Source organism: Nycticebus coucang, chromosome 5, assembly GCF_027406575.1.
Source record: "Nycticebus coucang isolate mNycCou1 chromosome 5, mNycCou1.pri, whole genome shotgun sequence".
Lineage (NCBI taxonomy): Eukaryota > Metazoa > Chordata > Mammalia > Primates > Lorisidae > Nycticebus > Nycticebus coucang.
In genome coordinates this window covers 45,154,578-45,170,238 of record NC_069784.1, presented here as the reverse complement: position 1 = coordinate 45,170,238, position 15,661 = coordinate 45,154,578, and the positions used below count along the sequence as shown (strand labels likewise).

Here is a 15,661-nt window from a genome sequence, read left to right as displayed (position 1 = left end):
CCATTGAGCCCAGGACCACATTGTGAGACCTCCATCTCAAAAAATAGTAAGTGCTGACAAGGATGTGGAAAATTGGAACCTTTGTAGACTGTCGGTAGAAATGTAAAGTGGTATAGATGCTGTGGCAAACAATATGGGAGTTCCTCAAAATTTAAATGTAGTCTTACTGTATGATCAAGCAATTCCACTTTTGTGTATATACCCAGAAGAACAAAAATCAGACTCTGGTAGAGATATTTGCACACTCCTGTTCATGCAGCATTATTTACAATAGCCAAAAGGTGGAAGCAACCCATGATGCCATTTCTCAATGAACAGATAGACAAAAGCAGGTATACATACAAAGGAGTATTAGCCTTAAAAAGGAAGGACATTCTAACATATGCTACTGTCAGGATGAAAATGGATCAAAGATGAGAACATTATGCTAACTGAAACAAGTCAGTCACATGAAGACAAGCTGTATGATTTCACTTAGTGAGTAACCTGGAAGAACCAGATTCATAGTGACAGAAAGTAGAATGATGGTTGCCAGGGGCTGGAGATAAGAAAGAATGGGGTGTTGTTTGAGGGATACAGAGTCTCAGTTTTGCAAGATAAAATCACTTCCAGGAGATGGATGCTGTTGACAGTTGTAAAAATATATGTGTGCTTAACACTACTGAACTATACACTTAAAAATGGTTGAGATGTTACAATGCTATAGTTGGGCTCTAAAAAAAAAAATAAATAATTTTTTTTTTTAATTTCTTTGAGACAGCATCTCAAGCTGTTACCCTGGGTAGAGTGCTGTGGCATCATAGTTCACAGCACCTCCAACTCGTAGGCTCAAGAGGTCCTTTTGCCTCAGGGTTTCTATTTTTGTTAGAGATGGGGGTCTTGGTTGTGTTCAGGCTAGTCTCAATTAAAGTTGAAGCAATCCGGCCAACTTTGCCTCCCAGTGTGGCAGAATTACAGGCCTGAGCCAAGGCCCCCAGACCACTTTGTTGTTTTAATTAGAGACTCCCTTTCAATTCGACCAATTTGTTCACATACAAAATGTTGATAAATCCACCTTTGCAAATATCATGTCTTACATAGACTATTTTTCACATGCTGAAGCCCTGTGTTTATTCCAAATTTTTCCTATTAAACCATGACTTATTTTAGGACAAACATTGCTGTATCAGTTTTTGTCCTAGACAAAATTATTCCCTTACCCTCTAAAGTTCCTTATGACCTGTTGAATCCTAGTTAAGTCTTTTCTTCATAAAGACTTGAGAAAGGATGCCTGTGGATTTAAAAGATTTAGGTCTCTACCCTGAAGAGGAGACTTCATCCAAACAGTGGGTTAGGGCAGTTGAAAAGCATGAAAGGTTAGTTGAAAAGCATCAAAGGGTTTTGAGGAGGGCGGCATCAAAAGGGTTAAACAAAGACATCATCAATCCGTGAGCAGAGGGACTTAAGCGATCACAAGGGTAATAAATAAATTTTTTTTAAAGAAAAAATGGTTAAGATGTTAGATTTAATGTATATTTTATTAGAGTTTTTTACAAATTAAATTTTAAAAAAAGAAAACTATGGCTGAGCAACACTCCACATCAATCAAAACCGGCAGGCGAAGGATAACCTCGGACACGCCCTGCTTGTCCACTGGACTGTGGGAACTGGAAATCTAGGGTGTGGCAATGGCACGTCTCTGGCTCTGCGCCGGGCGTGGCCTCAGGTTACAGCAGGTCAATCCCCGGCTAGGCCGCCACTGCGCAAGCGCATATCGCGGCTCCCCAGGCGCCTTTGAAAGGCCGGAAGTGACGCCTGTACAGCTGAGACCGATTCAGGGAAGATTTGAGCAAATCGTACAGGTGAGCTGGACAGGGGACTTGCCGCCGATATGAGCTGCACCATCGAAAAAATCCTGACAGACGCCAAGACGCTACTGGAGAGGCTGCGGGAGCACGATGCAGCCGCCGAGTCGCTGGTGGATCAGTCGGCGGCCCTGCACCGGCGAGTGGCCGCTATGCGGGAGGCGGGGACGGCGCTTCCGGACCAGGTCAGGCCGAGGGTAGGGGTCCAGTGCTCTCGGGTTCTGGGCTTGCGAAGGGTGGACGGCGAGGTGAAGTGGCGACTCGTCCTGGAATTTATTCCCGGTCTCAGAGGGCGGCGTCGAGACCTTTCTACCGGGACGGGCCAAGAATCCTGCCCCGGATCCCTGACTCCTGCTTCTTTCGTTGCATCTGCCCCTATTCTGTTTACAGCGCGCTTAGTCTGTCTCTGTTTGTCCAGTATCAAGAGGATGCATCCGATATGAAGGACATGACCAAATACAAACCTCACATTCTGCTGTCCCAAGAGAACACACAGATTAGAGACTTGCAGCAGGAAAACAGAGGTTAGTCAGGCCTTTTTGTATAGTTACTGTGATTTTTTTCATTTTCGGTAGTAGTTTGAAAGTTCTTGTAAAACTTCCTTAACAGTTCACAAAAGTGCACATTCTATATGTACTTCCAGGGCAGTACTTTTAATAGGAGGTTTAACCGTCCTGGCCCAGTAACAGTTAGATTACCCTTTTCAAGGTCATCTGACTGATTTTGTATGTATGAGCAACTTATCCAAAAGGTGCTTAGAGTTTAATTATTGCCTGTTTTAAAGAAAAATTTTTTTTGGCATCACCAAATGCATAACAAAAAAGTTCATATCTTCAAGGGCTTAAATTTTATTTTTTTAATTTTTTGAGGCACAGTCTCACTCTGTCACCCGAGCTAGAGTGCCCTGGCCTCAGCCTAATTCACAGTAACCTCAGACTCCCAAATGGCTGGGACTACAGGCCTGCCCCACCATGCCTGGGTAATTTTTCTAGTTTTCCTATAGGTATGGTCTTGCTTTTGCTCAGGTGGGTCTTCAAATCCTAACCTCAAGCATCCTCCCAACTCAGCCTCACAGAGTGCTAGGAATACAGGCATGAGCAACCTTGCCCAGTCAAAACTTAATGTTTCAATATTAATTAAAAATAAACACGGAGTGGAGCATGCCTTTAGTCCTAGCTACTAGGGATGCAGAAGTAGGAGGATCCCTTGAACTCAGGAGCTGAGGCTCCAGTGAACCATAATCTTATCACCGCACTTCAGCCTGGGTGACAGAACAAGACCTTGTCTCACATAAAAAACAAAACATTAAAAAATACCTTGTTAAAAAAAAATAATAAAGGGCGGTGCCTGTGGCTCAAGGAGTAGGGTGCCGGCCCCACATACCAAACACTGAAGGTAAGATGGAAGGTTTTATGTTCTTGTGCAGGGTAGAAGAGCAGAACTTTATCCCAAAGGTATATCTTCTTAGGCTTGATGAGTACATTATTAATGATGGTAGTATTAACAGTTGTGCACATGTATCCGTTTACAGAGGACTTTCACATATATCATTCCACTGTAGTCTCATGACTTTATTTTGAGGTAGATAAGCCAGGTATTTATTACAGTGGATTAAAAAACAGGCTGAGAATTTATGGCTTTTACATGAAAGCTATAACCCAATTACAACCTAAGAATAGGGGGAAGGGGGAAAGGGAGGGGAGGGAGGGGGGAGGTGGGCAGAGGGAGGAGGATTGGTGGGATTACACCTGCGGTGCATCTTACAAGGTGCATATGTGAAACTTAGTAAATGTGGAATATAAATGTCTTGGCACAATAACTGAGAAAATGCCAGGAAGGCTATGCTAACCAGTGTGATGAAAATGTGTCAAACAGTCTATGAAACTAGTGTATGGTGCCCCATGACCACATTAATGTACACAGCTATGATTTAATAAAAAATAAATAAATAAAAAACAGGCTGAGAGAGGTTGAATTTTTGCTTGTGAGTATTAACCAAGTCACAGAACTGAACTCAAACCCATATCTTCTGATTACATATCCCATAGTGTTTCTACATACGCTGCCTAGACTCTGCTCCCTCTGCTTAGAAAGTTATCTTTTACGTGGACTTTTAACTATTGAGTTTTAGGGACTTAAACCTTGGATTCAAAATATTGCATGGAGTGTCATAAAATTCCAATTGTTAAGACTTTAGATTTGGGAACCAGCTCTCAGACATCTCTGCCAAATTATTTTATTTTTTTGATAGAGCTGTGGGTTTCCTTGGAGGAACACCAGGATGCTTTGGAACTCATCATGAGCAAGTACCGGAAACAGATGTTACAATTAATGGTTGCTAAAAAAACAGTGGATGCTGAACCAGTCCTGAAAGCTCACCAGTCTCACTCTGCAGTAAGAAACTTTGATTATGAATAAATTCTAAATGAACTGAATTGAAATCTTGAGATTGTTTTGGATCAGTGGTTCTCAACGTTCCTAATGCCACAGTGTATCTTCATTGTTACAAAGGGGTCGCCACCCATAGGTTGAGAACCACTGTTTTAGATTGTGTGCTTTTGAGGAGGCAGAAAACTAAACTTGTTTTCCTTTCATGTTTATCACACTCAATTGTTTTTTTCCTATGGCTTTGTAAAGATATGAATGGAAAGAACAAGGCTAGGGTCTGCTGAGATGCTTTTATTTGAGTGGGGCTAAAGTTCCTCCCTTTCTCATCAAGAGCTCTTTTCAGGGTGTTAATGAATGCTTAGCTCTCACACCAAACCTACCTGTTTAATGTTGAAGGTACTGAGTAAACGCTTGGTTGTTTATTGTACATTTCACTAAGCTCCTTGGTTATAAGGAGTATGAATTTATATGTATTTTTATCTCCAACATAGTAGGTGGCACCTAGAAGGCAGTCAGTAAAGCTTTATTAAACTGAGCTAGATAGCATCATACTGTGTTTTTAGGGGCGAGAACCATGTTTTTGTTTTTGGTTTTTGAGACAGAGTCATGCTCTGTTTCTCACCCTAGAGTGCTGTGGCATCAGCCTAGTTCACAGAACCTTAAACTCCTGGGTTCAATCAATCCTCCTGTCTCAGTCTCATGAGTAGTAGCTGAAACTATAGGCACCCAGCATAATGCCCAGCTAATTTTTCTATTTTTAGTAGAGATAGAGTCTCACTCTTTGTTTTTGTTTGTTTGTTTGTTAGTTTAAGATAGATTTTTACTTTGTCGCCCTCAGTAGAGTGCTATGCAATCATAGCTCACAGCAACCTCAAACTCTTGGGCTCAAGTGATTCTCTTGCCTCAGCCTTCCAAGTAGCAGGGACTATAGGCACCTGCCACAAGGCCCGGCTATTTTTAGAGACAGGGTCTCCCTCTGGCTAAGGCTGGTCTCAAACCCGTGAGCTCAGGCAATCTACTTGCCTTGGCCACCCTGAGCGCTAGGATTACAGGTGTGAGCCTCCATGCCCGGACTGGGGATCTCACTCTTGTTCAGGATGGTCAGGAACTTCTGAGCTCAAGGGATCCTCCTGACTTGGCCTCCCAGATGCTAGGATTACAGGTATGAGCCACCTTGCCAAGGTTTTAGAACCCTAGTTTATTTTTTTTATTTTTTAGGACAGAGTCTCATCCTATTGGCCTCACAGCAACCTCCAGCTCTTGGGCTTAAGCTATTCTCTTGCCTCAGCCTCCTGAGTAGCTGGAACTACAGGTGCCCGCCACAATGCCCGTCTATTTTTTGTTGCAGTTTGGCCAGGGTCAGGTTTGAACCCACCACCCTCAGCATATGGGGCCGGTGCCCTACTCGCTGAGCCACAGGCGCTGCCCAGAACCCTAGTTTTTTTAAAAAACCAAACATGAGGGCCAGTGTGGCTCATTATTTTAAAAATTTTATAATTATATTTAAAAAATAATTAAATAAAAATAATAATTAAAAAAATTAAAAACCGGGCAGCACCTGTGGCTCAGTGGGTAGGGCACCAGCCCCATATACCGAGGGTGGCGGGTTCAAACCCAGCCCCGGCCAAACTGCAACAAAAAAATAGCCTGGCATTGTGGCGGGCACCTGTAGTCCCAGCTGCTCTGGAGGCTGAAGCAGGAGAATTGTGTAAGCCCAAGAGCTGGAGGTTGCTGTGAGTCCTGTGATGTCATGGCACTCTCGACAAACTGAGACTCTGTCTCTTAAAAAAAAAAAAAAAAAAAAAATTTAAATAAAAAAGATTTCAAAAATTACAAACCAAACATGGGCATAGTTTCTACACTTTGGTTGCTTATGATTTAATTTGGAAGACTCGGCAATTGTTCTTCCATTTGTAGAGTGCTTCTTAGTTGTCATTGTACATTCATGTGTACTATCTCATTTAATCTTGGAATTCTAAACAGGAGCCTCACTATTTACTACTGTGAGATGTAGTGAACAATAAGTTTCATCTTAGACTCTGTTGAATGCGTTTTACTGACTTAACAGAAGTTTTAGAGAATGAGGATATTTTAAATGTCTGGAAAAGAAAAATAAGTTTTATTTGTTTATATGTCTCGAGGATAAAACGTGAACCTTGAAGGAGACAGAGTTTAGCTCATATAGGAGTACTTCTAGAGATATGTCCAAAGATAGAATAAGGCACTTTGGAAAGTGGTACACTTCCTGCCAATCAAAGTATTCAAATTTGGTGGCATCTGTGGCTCAAGGAGTAGGATGCTGGCCCCATATACCGGAGGTGGCGGGTTCACAACCGGCCCTGGTCAAAAACTGCAAAAAAAAAAAGTATTCAAATTTAAGTTAAACAGCCATTTAGTGGTATTGTCCAACATCCAAAGGGCAGTAAAACTATAATTGATCTTTCGAAAATGAAAAAATTTTGTTTTCCAATTTGCGGCCCATAGGTCTGCATGCTGATTTTTTTTATTTTTTTATTGTTGGGGATTCATTGAGGGTACAAAAAGCCAGGTTACACTGATTGCATTTGTTAGGTTAAAGTCTCTCATGTGTCTCGCCCCCAAAAGGTGTGTCACACACAGAGACACCCACCCTCCTCCTTCCTTCCCTCTCTCTGCTCTTCCTTTCCCCCAACCCCCTCCCTCCTCTCTCTGCTCTCCCCTTCCCCCACCCCCACGGTGTACTAGGTCATTAATTGTCCTCATGTCAAAATTGAGTACATAGGATTCATGCTTCTCCATTCTTGTGATGCTTTACTAAGAATAATGTGTTCCACCTCCATCCAGGTTAATACAAAGTCTATAAAGTCTTCATTTTTTTAATGATAGTATTCCATGGTGTACATATACCCCAGCTCCCTTCCTGGGTTGGTGGGCCTTTAGGCTGTTTCCACATTTTGGCGATTATAAATTGAGCTGCGATAAACAGTCTAGTGCAAGTGTTCTTGTGATATATGAATTTTTTTCCTTCTGGGTGGATGCCCAGTAATGGGATTACAGGATCAAATGGGAGGTCTAGCTTGAGTTCTAAAGGGTTCTCCATACTTCCTTCCAAAAAGGTTGTATAGTTTGCAGTCCCATCAGCAATGTAAAAGTGTTCCTTTCTCTCCACATCCACGCCAACATCTGCAGTTTTGAGATTTTGTGATGTGGGCCATTCTCACTGAGGTTAGATGATATCTTAGGGTAGTTTTGATTTGTAGTTCTCTAATAATTAGGGACCATAAGCATTTTTTCATATGTTTGTTAGCCATTCATCTGTCTTCTTTAGAGAAGGTTCTATTCATGTCTGTTGCCCATTGATATATGGAATTTGGCTTTTTCATGTGGATTAATCTGAGTTCTCTATAGATCCTAGTTATCAAGCTTTTGTCTGATTCAAAATATGCAAATATCCTTTTCTTTGTGTAGGTTATCTATTTGCTTTGGTTGTTATCTCCTTAGCTGTACAGAAGCTTTTCAGTTTAATTAAGTCCCACTAGTTTATTTTTGTTGTTGTTGGAATTGCCATGGAAGTCTTCCTCATAAAGTCTTTCCCCAGGCTGATATCTTCAAATTTTTTTCCTATACTTTCTTTGAGGATTTTTATCATTTCATGCCTTAAATTTAGGTCTTTTATCCATCTTGAATCAATTTTTGTGAGTGGAGAAAGGTGTGGGTCCAGTTTCAATGGATATTCAATGGATATCCTACATGTGGATATCCAGTTCTCCCAGCATCATTTGTTGAATAGGGATTCTTTCCCTCAGTGTATGTTCTTGTTTGGTTTATCAAAGATTAGGTGGTTGTAAGGTGTTAGTTTCATTTCCTGGCTTTCTATTTGATTCCAAATGTCTATATCTCTATTTTTGTGCCAATACTATGCTGTTTTGACCACTGTCGCCTTGTAGTACAGACTAAAGTCTGGTATGCTGATGCCCCGGCTTTGTTTTTATTACTAAGAATTGCCTTAGCTATACGGAGTTTTTTCTGGTTCCATGTAAAACAAACAATTATTTTTTCCAAGTCTTAAACGTACAATGTTGGGGGCGGCGCCTGTGGCTCAGTGAGCAGGGCACCGGCCCCATATGCCGAGGGTGGCGGGTTCAAACCCATCCCCGGCCAAACTGCAACAAAAAAATAGCCGGGCGTTGTGGTGGGCGCCTGTAGTCCCAGCTCCTCGGGAGGCTGAGGCAGGAGAATCACCTAAGCCCAGGAGTTGGAGGTTGCTGTGAGCTGTGTGATGCCACGGCACTCTACTGAGGGCAATAAAGTGAAACTCTGTCTCTAAAAAAAAAAAAAAAGTACAATGTTGGTATTTTAAAATTTTTTGTGAATTACTACAAGTTCGCTTTATTGTGGCTTTACCTCTGAGGGCTGAAATTACAAAAAAACTCCAATGTAATTTATATAGCATAGCTTAAATGAACTCTTAAAAATCATAATGCATATCTTCTGATGTTTTTATTTCTGTAGAAAAGATGACTATTTCCCTTTTTTTCCTTAATATCTTCACAGGAAATTGAAAGTCAGATTGACAGAATCTGTGAAATGGGAGAAGTGATGAGGAAAGCGGTTCAGGTGGATGATGACCAGTTTTGTAAGATTCAGGAAAAACTAGCCCAATTAGAGGTAAGATTGTTGTTATTTTAGGTTCACAATATTTCACAGTTTTCAGAGTATAAAATGTGTGCCATCATATCACTGCAGTATATTTATGTTTTCTGTGTGATCATAATTTGAAATTAAAACCCCCTCCTTCATACCCTTTTAAAGAAAAGGAATACAATAAACAGTAATCAATGAAAATACCAACTATGAATTGGCTAAAAGTTGAGACTGGGTATGGTGGTTCATGCCTATAATCCCAGCACTCTAAGAGGCCAAGTGGGAGTATTGCCTAAGGTCAGGAATTGGAGACCAGCCTGAGCAAGAGCAAGGCCCCATCTCTACAAAAAATAGAAAAATTAGCCAGACGTAGTGGTGCACACCCGTGTTCCCAGCTATGCAGAAGGCTGAGGCAAGAGTATGGTTTGAGCATAAGAGTTTGAGGTTGCTATGAACTATGACACCACAGCACTCTACCTAGAGTGACAGAGTGAGAGGCTCAAAAAAAAGTTGAGATATCCTATTGGGAGGGCAGAGAGAATGGAAGGTACAGGTTATAGGTGAGTTAAAAATCCCTCATCTGGCCAGGTACAGTGGGTAACACCTATAATCCCAGCACTTTGGAAAGCCAAGATGGGAAGATACTTGAAGACAGGAGTTTGAGACTTGCTTGGGCAACATAGTGAGACCTGTCTCTACAAAAAATTTAAAAATTAGCCAGGTACGGTCTTACACACCAGTACTTCTAGCTATTCCTTTAGGAGGTTGAGGCAGGAATATTGCTTGAGCCCAGGAGTTCAAAGGTAACAGTGAGCTGTGACTCATCCACTGCATTCCAGCCTGGTGAGAAACCCTGTCTCTTTAAAAAAACAAAACAAAGCAAAAAGATCCCTAATCTGCCATAACAGGAAGTCAAGTAGATAACAGTTAAAACTGATGATCAGGAATGAGCTGGACATGGTGGCTCATGCCTATAATCCCAGAAGTTTGGGAGGCCGAAGTGGGAGGATTGCTTGAGGCCAGAAGTTTGAGTCCAGCCTGAACAACACAGCAAGACCCTATCTCTATAAAAAATAAACTGATGGGCGGTGTCTGTGGCTCAGTGAGTAGTGTGCCGGCCCCATATATGGCCCCATATACTGAGGGTGGCGGGTTTAAACCCAGGCTCCGCCAAACTGCAACAACAAAAAAATAGCCAGGGGCAGTGCCTGTGGCTCAGTGAGTAGGGCGCCAGCCCCATATACCGAGGGTGGCGGGTTCAAACCCGGTCCCGGCCAAACTGCAACAAAAAATAGCCGGGCGTTGTGGCAGGCGCCTGTAGTCCCAGCTACTCGGGAGGCTGAGGCAGGAGAATCGCTTAAGCCCAGGAGTTGGAGGTTGCTGTGAGCTGTGAGGCCACGGCACTCTACCGAGGGCCATAAAGTGAGACTCTGTCTCTACAAAAAAAAAAAAAAATAGCCAGGCATTGTGGCCGGCACCTGTAGTCCCAGCTACTCAGGAGGCTGAGGGAAGAGAATCGCCTAATCCCAAGAGCTGGAGGTTGCTGTGAGCTGTGACGCCACAGCACTCTACCAAGGGTGACAAAGTGAAACTTTTGTCTCTAAAGATAAGATAAGATAAAATAAAATATAAACTGATGCTCAGAAAATAGTAGTATAGGCATATTATTTGGAATTATGGGTATACCAAAGAAAATAGATAAAAGTGGGGTTTTTTTGTTTGTTTGTTTTTGTTTATTTTTTTTTTTTTTTTTTTTGTAGAGACAGAGTCTCACTTTACTGCCCTGGGTGGAGTGCCGTGGCGTCACACGGCTCACAGCAACCTCCAGCTCTTGGGCTTACGTGATTCTCTTGCCTCAGCCTCCCGAGCAGCTGGGACTACAGGCACCCACCACAACGCCCAGCTATTTTTTGGTTGCAGTTTGGCTGGGGCTGGGTTTGAACCCGCCACCCTCGGTATATGGGGCCAGCGCCCTACTCGCTGAGCCACAGGCGCCGCCCTAGATAAAAGTGTTTAAGAGTGGTTGCTGTTGGAGAACAAAGCCAGAGAACTGTTCATTTTATAAGCCTTATGGGCTTGATTTTTTAAAAACTATTTTTATGTAATATTTTGATTAAAATAGGAATATATTAAAAAAGAAGGGCTTGAGGTATTACTGCATCCATAAAATTATTATAGAGAAGCATTTCAGTAGATGGTTTGAATGCTGCTTATTACAAGGTTCTGTCATGAACCCTTTGAGAAATAACCAGAGAGGGCCAGGCATGGTGGCTCACACCTGTAGTCCTAGCACTCTGGGAGGCTAGGTAGAGTGCTTGAGTTCAGGAGTTTGAGACCAGCCTGAACAAGACCAAGACCCTGACCCCGTCTCTATTGAAAACAGAACTAGCCAGGCATTGTGGCAGGTGCCTATAGTCCCAGCTACTCAAGAAGTTGAGGCAGGAGGATTGCTTGAGCCCAAGAGTTTGAGGTTGCTATGAAATATGATACCCTGGCACTCAGGTGACAGAGTGACACTATGCCTCAAAAACAAACAAGTAAATAAATAGCCAGAGACAATAAGATGAGGTACCTGCTCAGTCTAATGAAAGGAATAAGACTAGTCCTTTATGGACAAATATTTGGAGTTTTGTCAGGTACAATATTCTCATCTTAAGTAGAATGTGGATGTGGATAATGGTACCAACCTTTCAGCTTGTTGTGAAATATTTGTAACATACATAATATACACACATGTACCTGGCTATATGCTCAATAAGTAGTTTCTTCTCCCCCTTTTTCTTCATTCTCTAGAAATATAGAACATCTAAGAAGAAATTAAACAGAGTGAAAGGATTATTAGGAATTTTTTTAAATAGAATAATAGTAAAACTTGTGACAACTATGAAGAATATGACAGTGAATTCCTCAACTGGAATTCCTCTTCTTTGTAGTCCTAACACTTTGTGTACAGAAATTACTAAATATCTCTTTTTCAGCCTTTTGGCTAAGATCAAATGCAGAAATTACTAAGTAAATGTTTGTTAAATGAATAAATATTTTAGAAAAATATTTTTTTATTTTCTTAAAACTTTTTAAATTAATATGTTTTCTGCTCTTGGAACAAAACAATGTATTGTGATATGGTTTAATAATAAAACTGCCAGAAATAAATAAATACCTTTTTTTTTTTTTTTTTCAGCTTGAAAATAAGGAACTTCGAGAATTATTGTCCATCAGCAGTGAGTCTCTACAGGTCAGAAAGGAAAACTCAATGGACACTGCTTCCCAAGACATCAAATAACTGAATTCTGATGGCTAAAGATTATCTATCATGGAAGAGAGTTACTATCTTCCCATTCAATTATTGTCCATTCGGTGTCTTGCCTCAGACTTGATTTAGTGTTGATTAAAGGTATCAGGTGGCGTTTTAGAATTTCCATTCAGTATTGGCTGTCCACAAAACAGTTTTCAGGTGTATTAATGCAAATACACACTGAGTTTTACTACTTCTTTCTCCAAAAGACTGCTTTTAATTTTCCTTTCTGGGACCTCAGTTTACGTAATCAGTGTTTTCAGGTCATTTTGTTTTTCATAACTCTGAAACTGAGCATTTTCTTATAAACCAGCAATTTTATTTTATATAGCATTATAAAATACACTTCTAAGGATTTTTAAAAGAGATCTAATTTTTTAAATCTATTTAGCATATACTTGGATGAGAAAAGTAATAGTTCCACAGAATTAGTTGGGCGAGTCTCTGATTTGTAACGTCATTTCACCTGTGAAGGTTTAGGTCTCTCTGGTGCTGAGAGTTGGCACTTTTTGACCTGGTGTCTTTACTCTTTATTTGAGAGAACTACTGTTAGTCCCCAATAAACATACGTGAAGTAAGTTAACAATTTTTTCTCAGTGACAGTATAATTATCATATGTAAAGTTCATATTGTTCAAAGCTGAGGAACTTGTCCTCTGTATGTGCACGCACACATGTGCACTTAATTCAAATGCTAAAAGTAGCTTTTATTTATTCTATTAAATATAAGTAGTCAAAAACAAAAAACACAAAGATAGTCAATTTTTCAATTGTGTTCTACTAAGAAATCTTCAAATTACATAGTTCATGTAGTGTGAAGAGGATATCATAAATTTATTCACATTCTAGTTCTTGGGTACTATATTCTACTGTTTAATTGTATATAACTTCCATTTTATAGTTAAGAACCATCACTTGTGTGGATGTCTTTCATTACTAGCAATAGTGGTTGGTTTTTTATTTAAGAACCATTTTTCACACAGCAGTAGTTTCATTATTTTAATGAGAGTTATTACATTCATAATGCTATATAGGCAACAACAGAGGAACATTTTTTTTTGTGATAGAGTTTCACTATGTTGCCCTCAGTAGAGTGCTGTGGTTGTAGTTGTCATTGTTGTTTGGCAGGCCTGGGCTGGGTTCAAACCTGCCAGCTCTGATGTATGTGGCTGGCACCTTAGCTGCTGAGTACAGGCACTGATCCTAATAGAGGAACATAATTACTCAAATGCTCAGCAGTCAACTAGGTTCACTCATCAACTCATTCCCCTGTCAGTTTACTCACATCTCAAATTGATAAATTACTTCCTGTTACACTATCTATTGAGATTTTCCAAAAGATAGTTGAAGTAATGGATGCTAAACCTGTCAACATTTTTCAGTATAGCATCATAACTGCATGAGACACAGTATAAGAGTTTTTATATGTGATGTAAAATTTCTTTTTTACAGCTATAAAGAACAAACTCCAGTTAAAACAACACAGTGCCTCTAAGGTATCCTAAAAGCCCCTGATCCCACTAATACCAATGGATTTTGCCTAGAGTAAGGGCATTAACAAATAGGTATATGTTATTCTAGATGTCCAACCTGCAGCATGCTGATTTAGTGAAGACTTTTTTAGCTTATCTGTGGTGTCAGATACTACAGAAAGTATTCATGGGCCTTTTCCTTGCTACTCATCTTTTATTAGTTTACTGTGGCCCAAGACTACTCTTATTCTTACAAAGTATACTAGAGAAAAAAAAAGTTGGATACCCCTGTTTTAGAATCTGCCAAATTTGTTTGATGTCCTGCATAGAATTTGACTGAAAAACACTCCACCCCCAAGTATGAGCATTTTTAATTTTATTTCATAGGAGCCTTGAAATACGCCATAAGTCACCCCACAAGTCCATTCGGGAGGCAGGTAACCTATACCATTTGTCAGCCATGGTCAGGTTTCAGTGAAAATGATAAAGTAATCAAATGGGCTCATTAAGGTATAATATGGTGTCCTTTTATTTGCCTTATGTTCTTTTAGGGTTGTTTATAAAGTTCTTTACATCTCAGGTATCAATGAATCTTCATGTTAACCTTTCCCCCTAGAATATAAAAAGCTTGAAGTATGAGTCTAAAGAGCTTTCAGTAGTGTACATAATATAAATTCTGGCTGGTGTTAATGCTATCATGATAATGTGTAGTTAGAAAACTGAGTCAGGGAGGAATGCTTTTCACATTGAGTGGATTTTAAAGTTTCTTTTGCAGTGGACAGTGGAATTTGGTGTGTAAAATCTTAGTTCAAAATTATCTTTTCATTCAGATTAATATGAGGGTACAAACAGTTCAAAATTATCTTTTCTAATAAAAACCTCATTTTGAGAAGATAAGCTAATTTTACTCATTACGGAGTCTAATTGTTAGGAAGTGCAGAGGGTTTTTTCACGTGTCTGTATATATATAGCAACTTTGTCCAGTAGTCATGACAAGAGTTTTGTAAATAATTTGTAATTAACACAATATATTCAGCAGTGTAACTACAAATAGTACCTTGTATTAGTAAGGTATTAACTACATACAGTATTTTATGCATAATTCTTATATTCCTTATGTATAATTCAGATCAAACATCAAAGGTCTGTTTTAGCATTCCTTAAAATGTGGTTCACAGACCTACTGAAATCAAAATTTAGGGATGGGGTCCAGGAATTTGTAGTTTAATAATCATGCCAGACATTTCCTAAAGACACTAGTTTAAGAATGCCTAGTCTGTATGCATGCATTTCATTAAGAGTTATGAATAGAAAAGTAGGAGGAAAAAATTGTCATTGTTTCCAAAGAAAAATCAGGAAAGGGAGACAAGCAAGTGTATGTATATAATTACAGTGCAGTGTGATAAATGCAGTAAGTATGTATAGGATACAGAAGAGGGACTGTTTATACTTGAGAGTCCAATAGAACAAATGGGTAGGAATAGAAGTAGAAAACCTTGGGGCCACAAAAGCCACGTATGATGCTATTGTCAATAATGGCTACCATAAAACGGAGTGCTTTTACTGTGTGTCAAGTCCTGTATGATACAATCTCCATTTCAATTATACCTCGTTTTACAGATACTCAGGCACAAGGAAGTTGTTATTTGTCCAAACTGGAACCATGATTCTAGCCCAGGAAGACTGAAACATAATTCATAACCACTAACTTAAGATGCCTTTAAATGCCATGTACTGTTCAGAGTTCAGGTGGTTCTTGATTAGCAAAATCTATTTTTTATTAGTAGTGCAAAAGAAACACTACAGCTCATATATTAGATAAAAACCATGAATTCAATAAATGGAGTCTTAACTAATGAGATACTATCTTGTTTTCTAGAATGGTGTAGCTGACAGTATGTATGCATACAACTGAAAGAAAAAATACTTTATGTGGTCTATGCAAGATACAGGAAAAGGTGCCGTTTTCTCTTTCAGTCTGCCTCCTTACCATGTTGGCTGTCATCCTCATCCTAGTTTTTGTGGTTGCTAGAAGGTTGC

At 39.9% G+C, this 15,661-nt stretch overlaps 1 protein-coding gene across 2 annotated transcripts; it reads left to right on the top strand.

The window, feature by feature from the left end:
• The first annotated feature begins 1,778 nt into the window (after positions 1–1,778).
• SIKE1 (suppressor of IKBKE 1) lies at positions 1,779–15,368 on the top strand. Of its 2 annotated transcripts, none has more exons than XM_053591739.1 (5): positions 1,779–2,029; positions 2,263–2,368; positions 4,096–4,238; positions 8,766–8,879; positions 12,037–15,368. In XM_053591739.1, exons 1-5 carry the CDS (start codon positions 1,871–1,873, stop codon positions 12,136–12,138), a joined length of 624 nt encoding a protein of 207 aa, XP_053447714.1. In that variant the 5' UTR covers positions 1,779–1,870; the 3' UTR covers positions 12,139–15,368. The 2 variants fall into 2 exon arrangements, with proteins under 2 accessions (XP_053447714.1, XP_053447715.1); XM_053591740.1 differs by having other exon boundaries at positions 1,803–2,029; positions 2,235–2,368.
• Positions 15,369–15,661: the final 293 nt, after the last annotated feature.

What these genes read in the sequence shown, in the direction of transcription:
- SIKE1 (XM_053591739.1), top strand. Translation starts at nt 1,871, where the DNA reads ATGAGCTGCACCATCGAAAAAATCCTGACAGACGCCAAGACGCTACTG. An exon ending in GGACGGCGCTTCCGGACCAG is followed by an intron (nt 2,030 to 2,262) that starts GTCAGGCCGAGG and finishes CTGTTTGTCCAG; the next exon opens with TATCAAGAGGATGCATCCGA. An exon ending in CTCACCAGTCTCACTCTGCA is followed by an intron (nt 4,239 to 8,765) that starts GTAAGAAACTTT and finishes ATATCTTCACAG; the next exon opens with GAAATTGAAAGTCAGATTGA.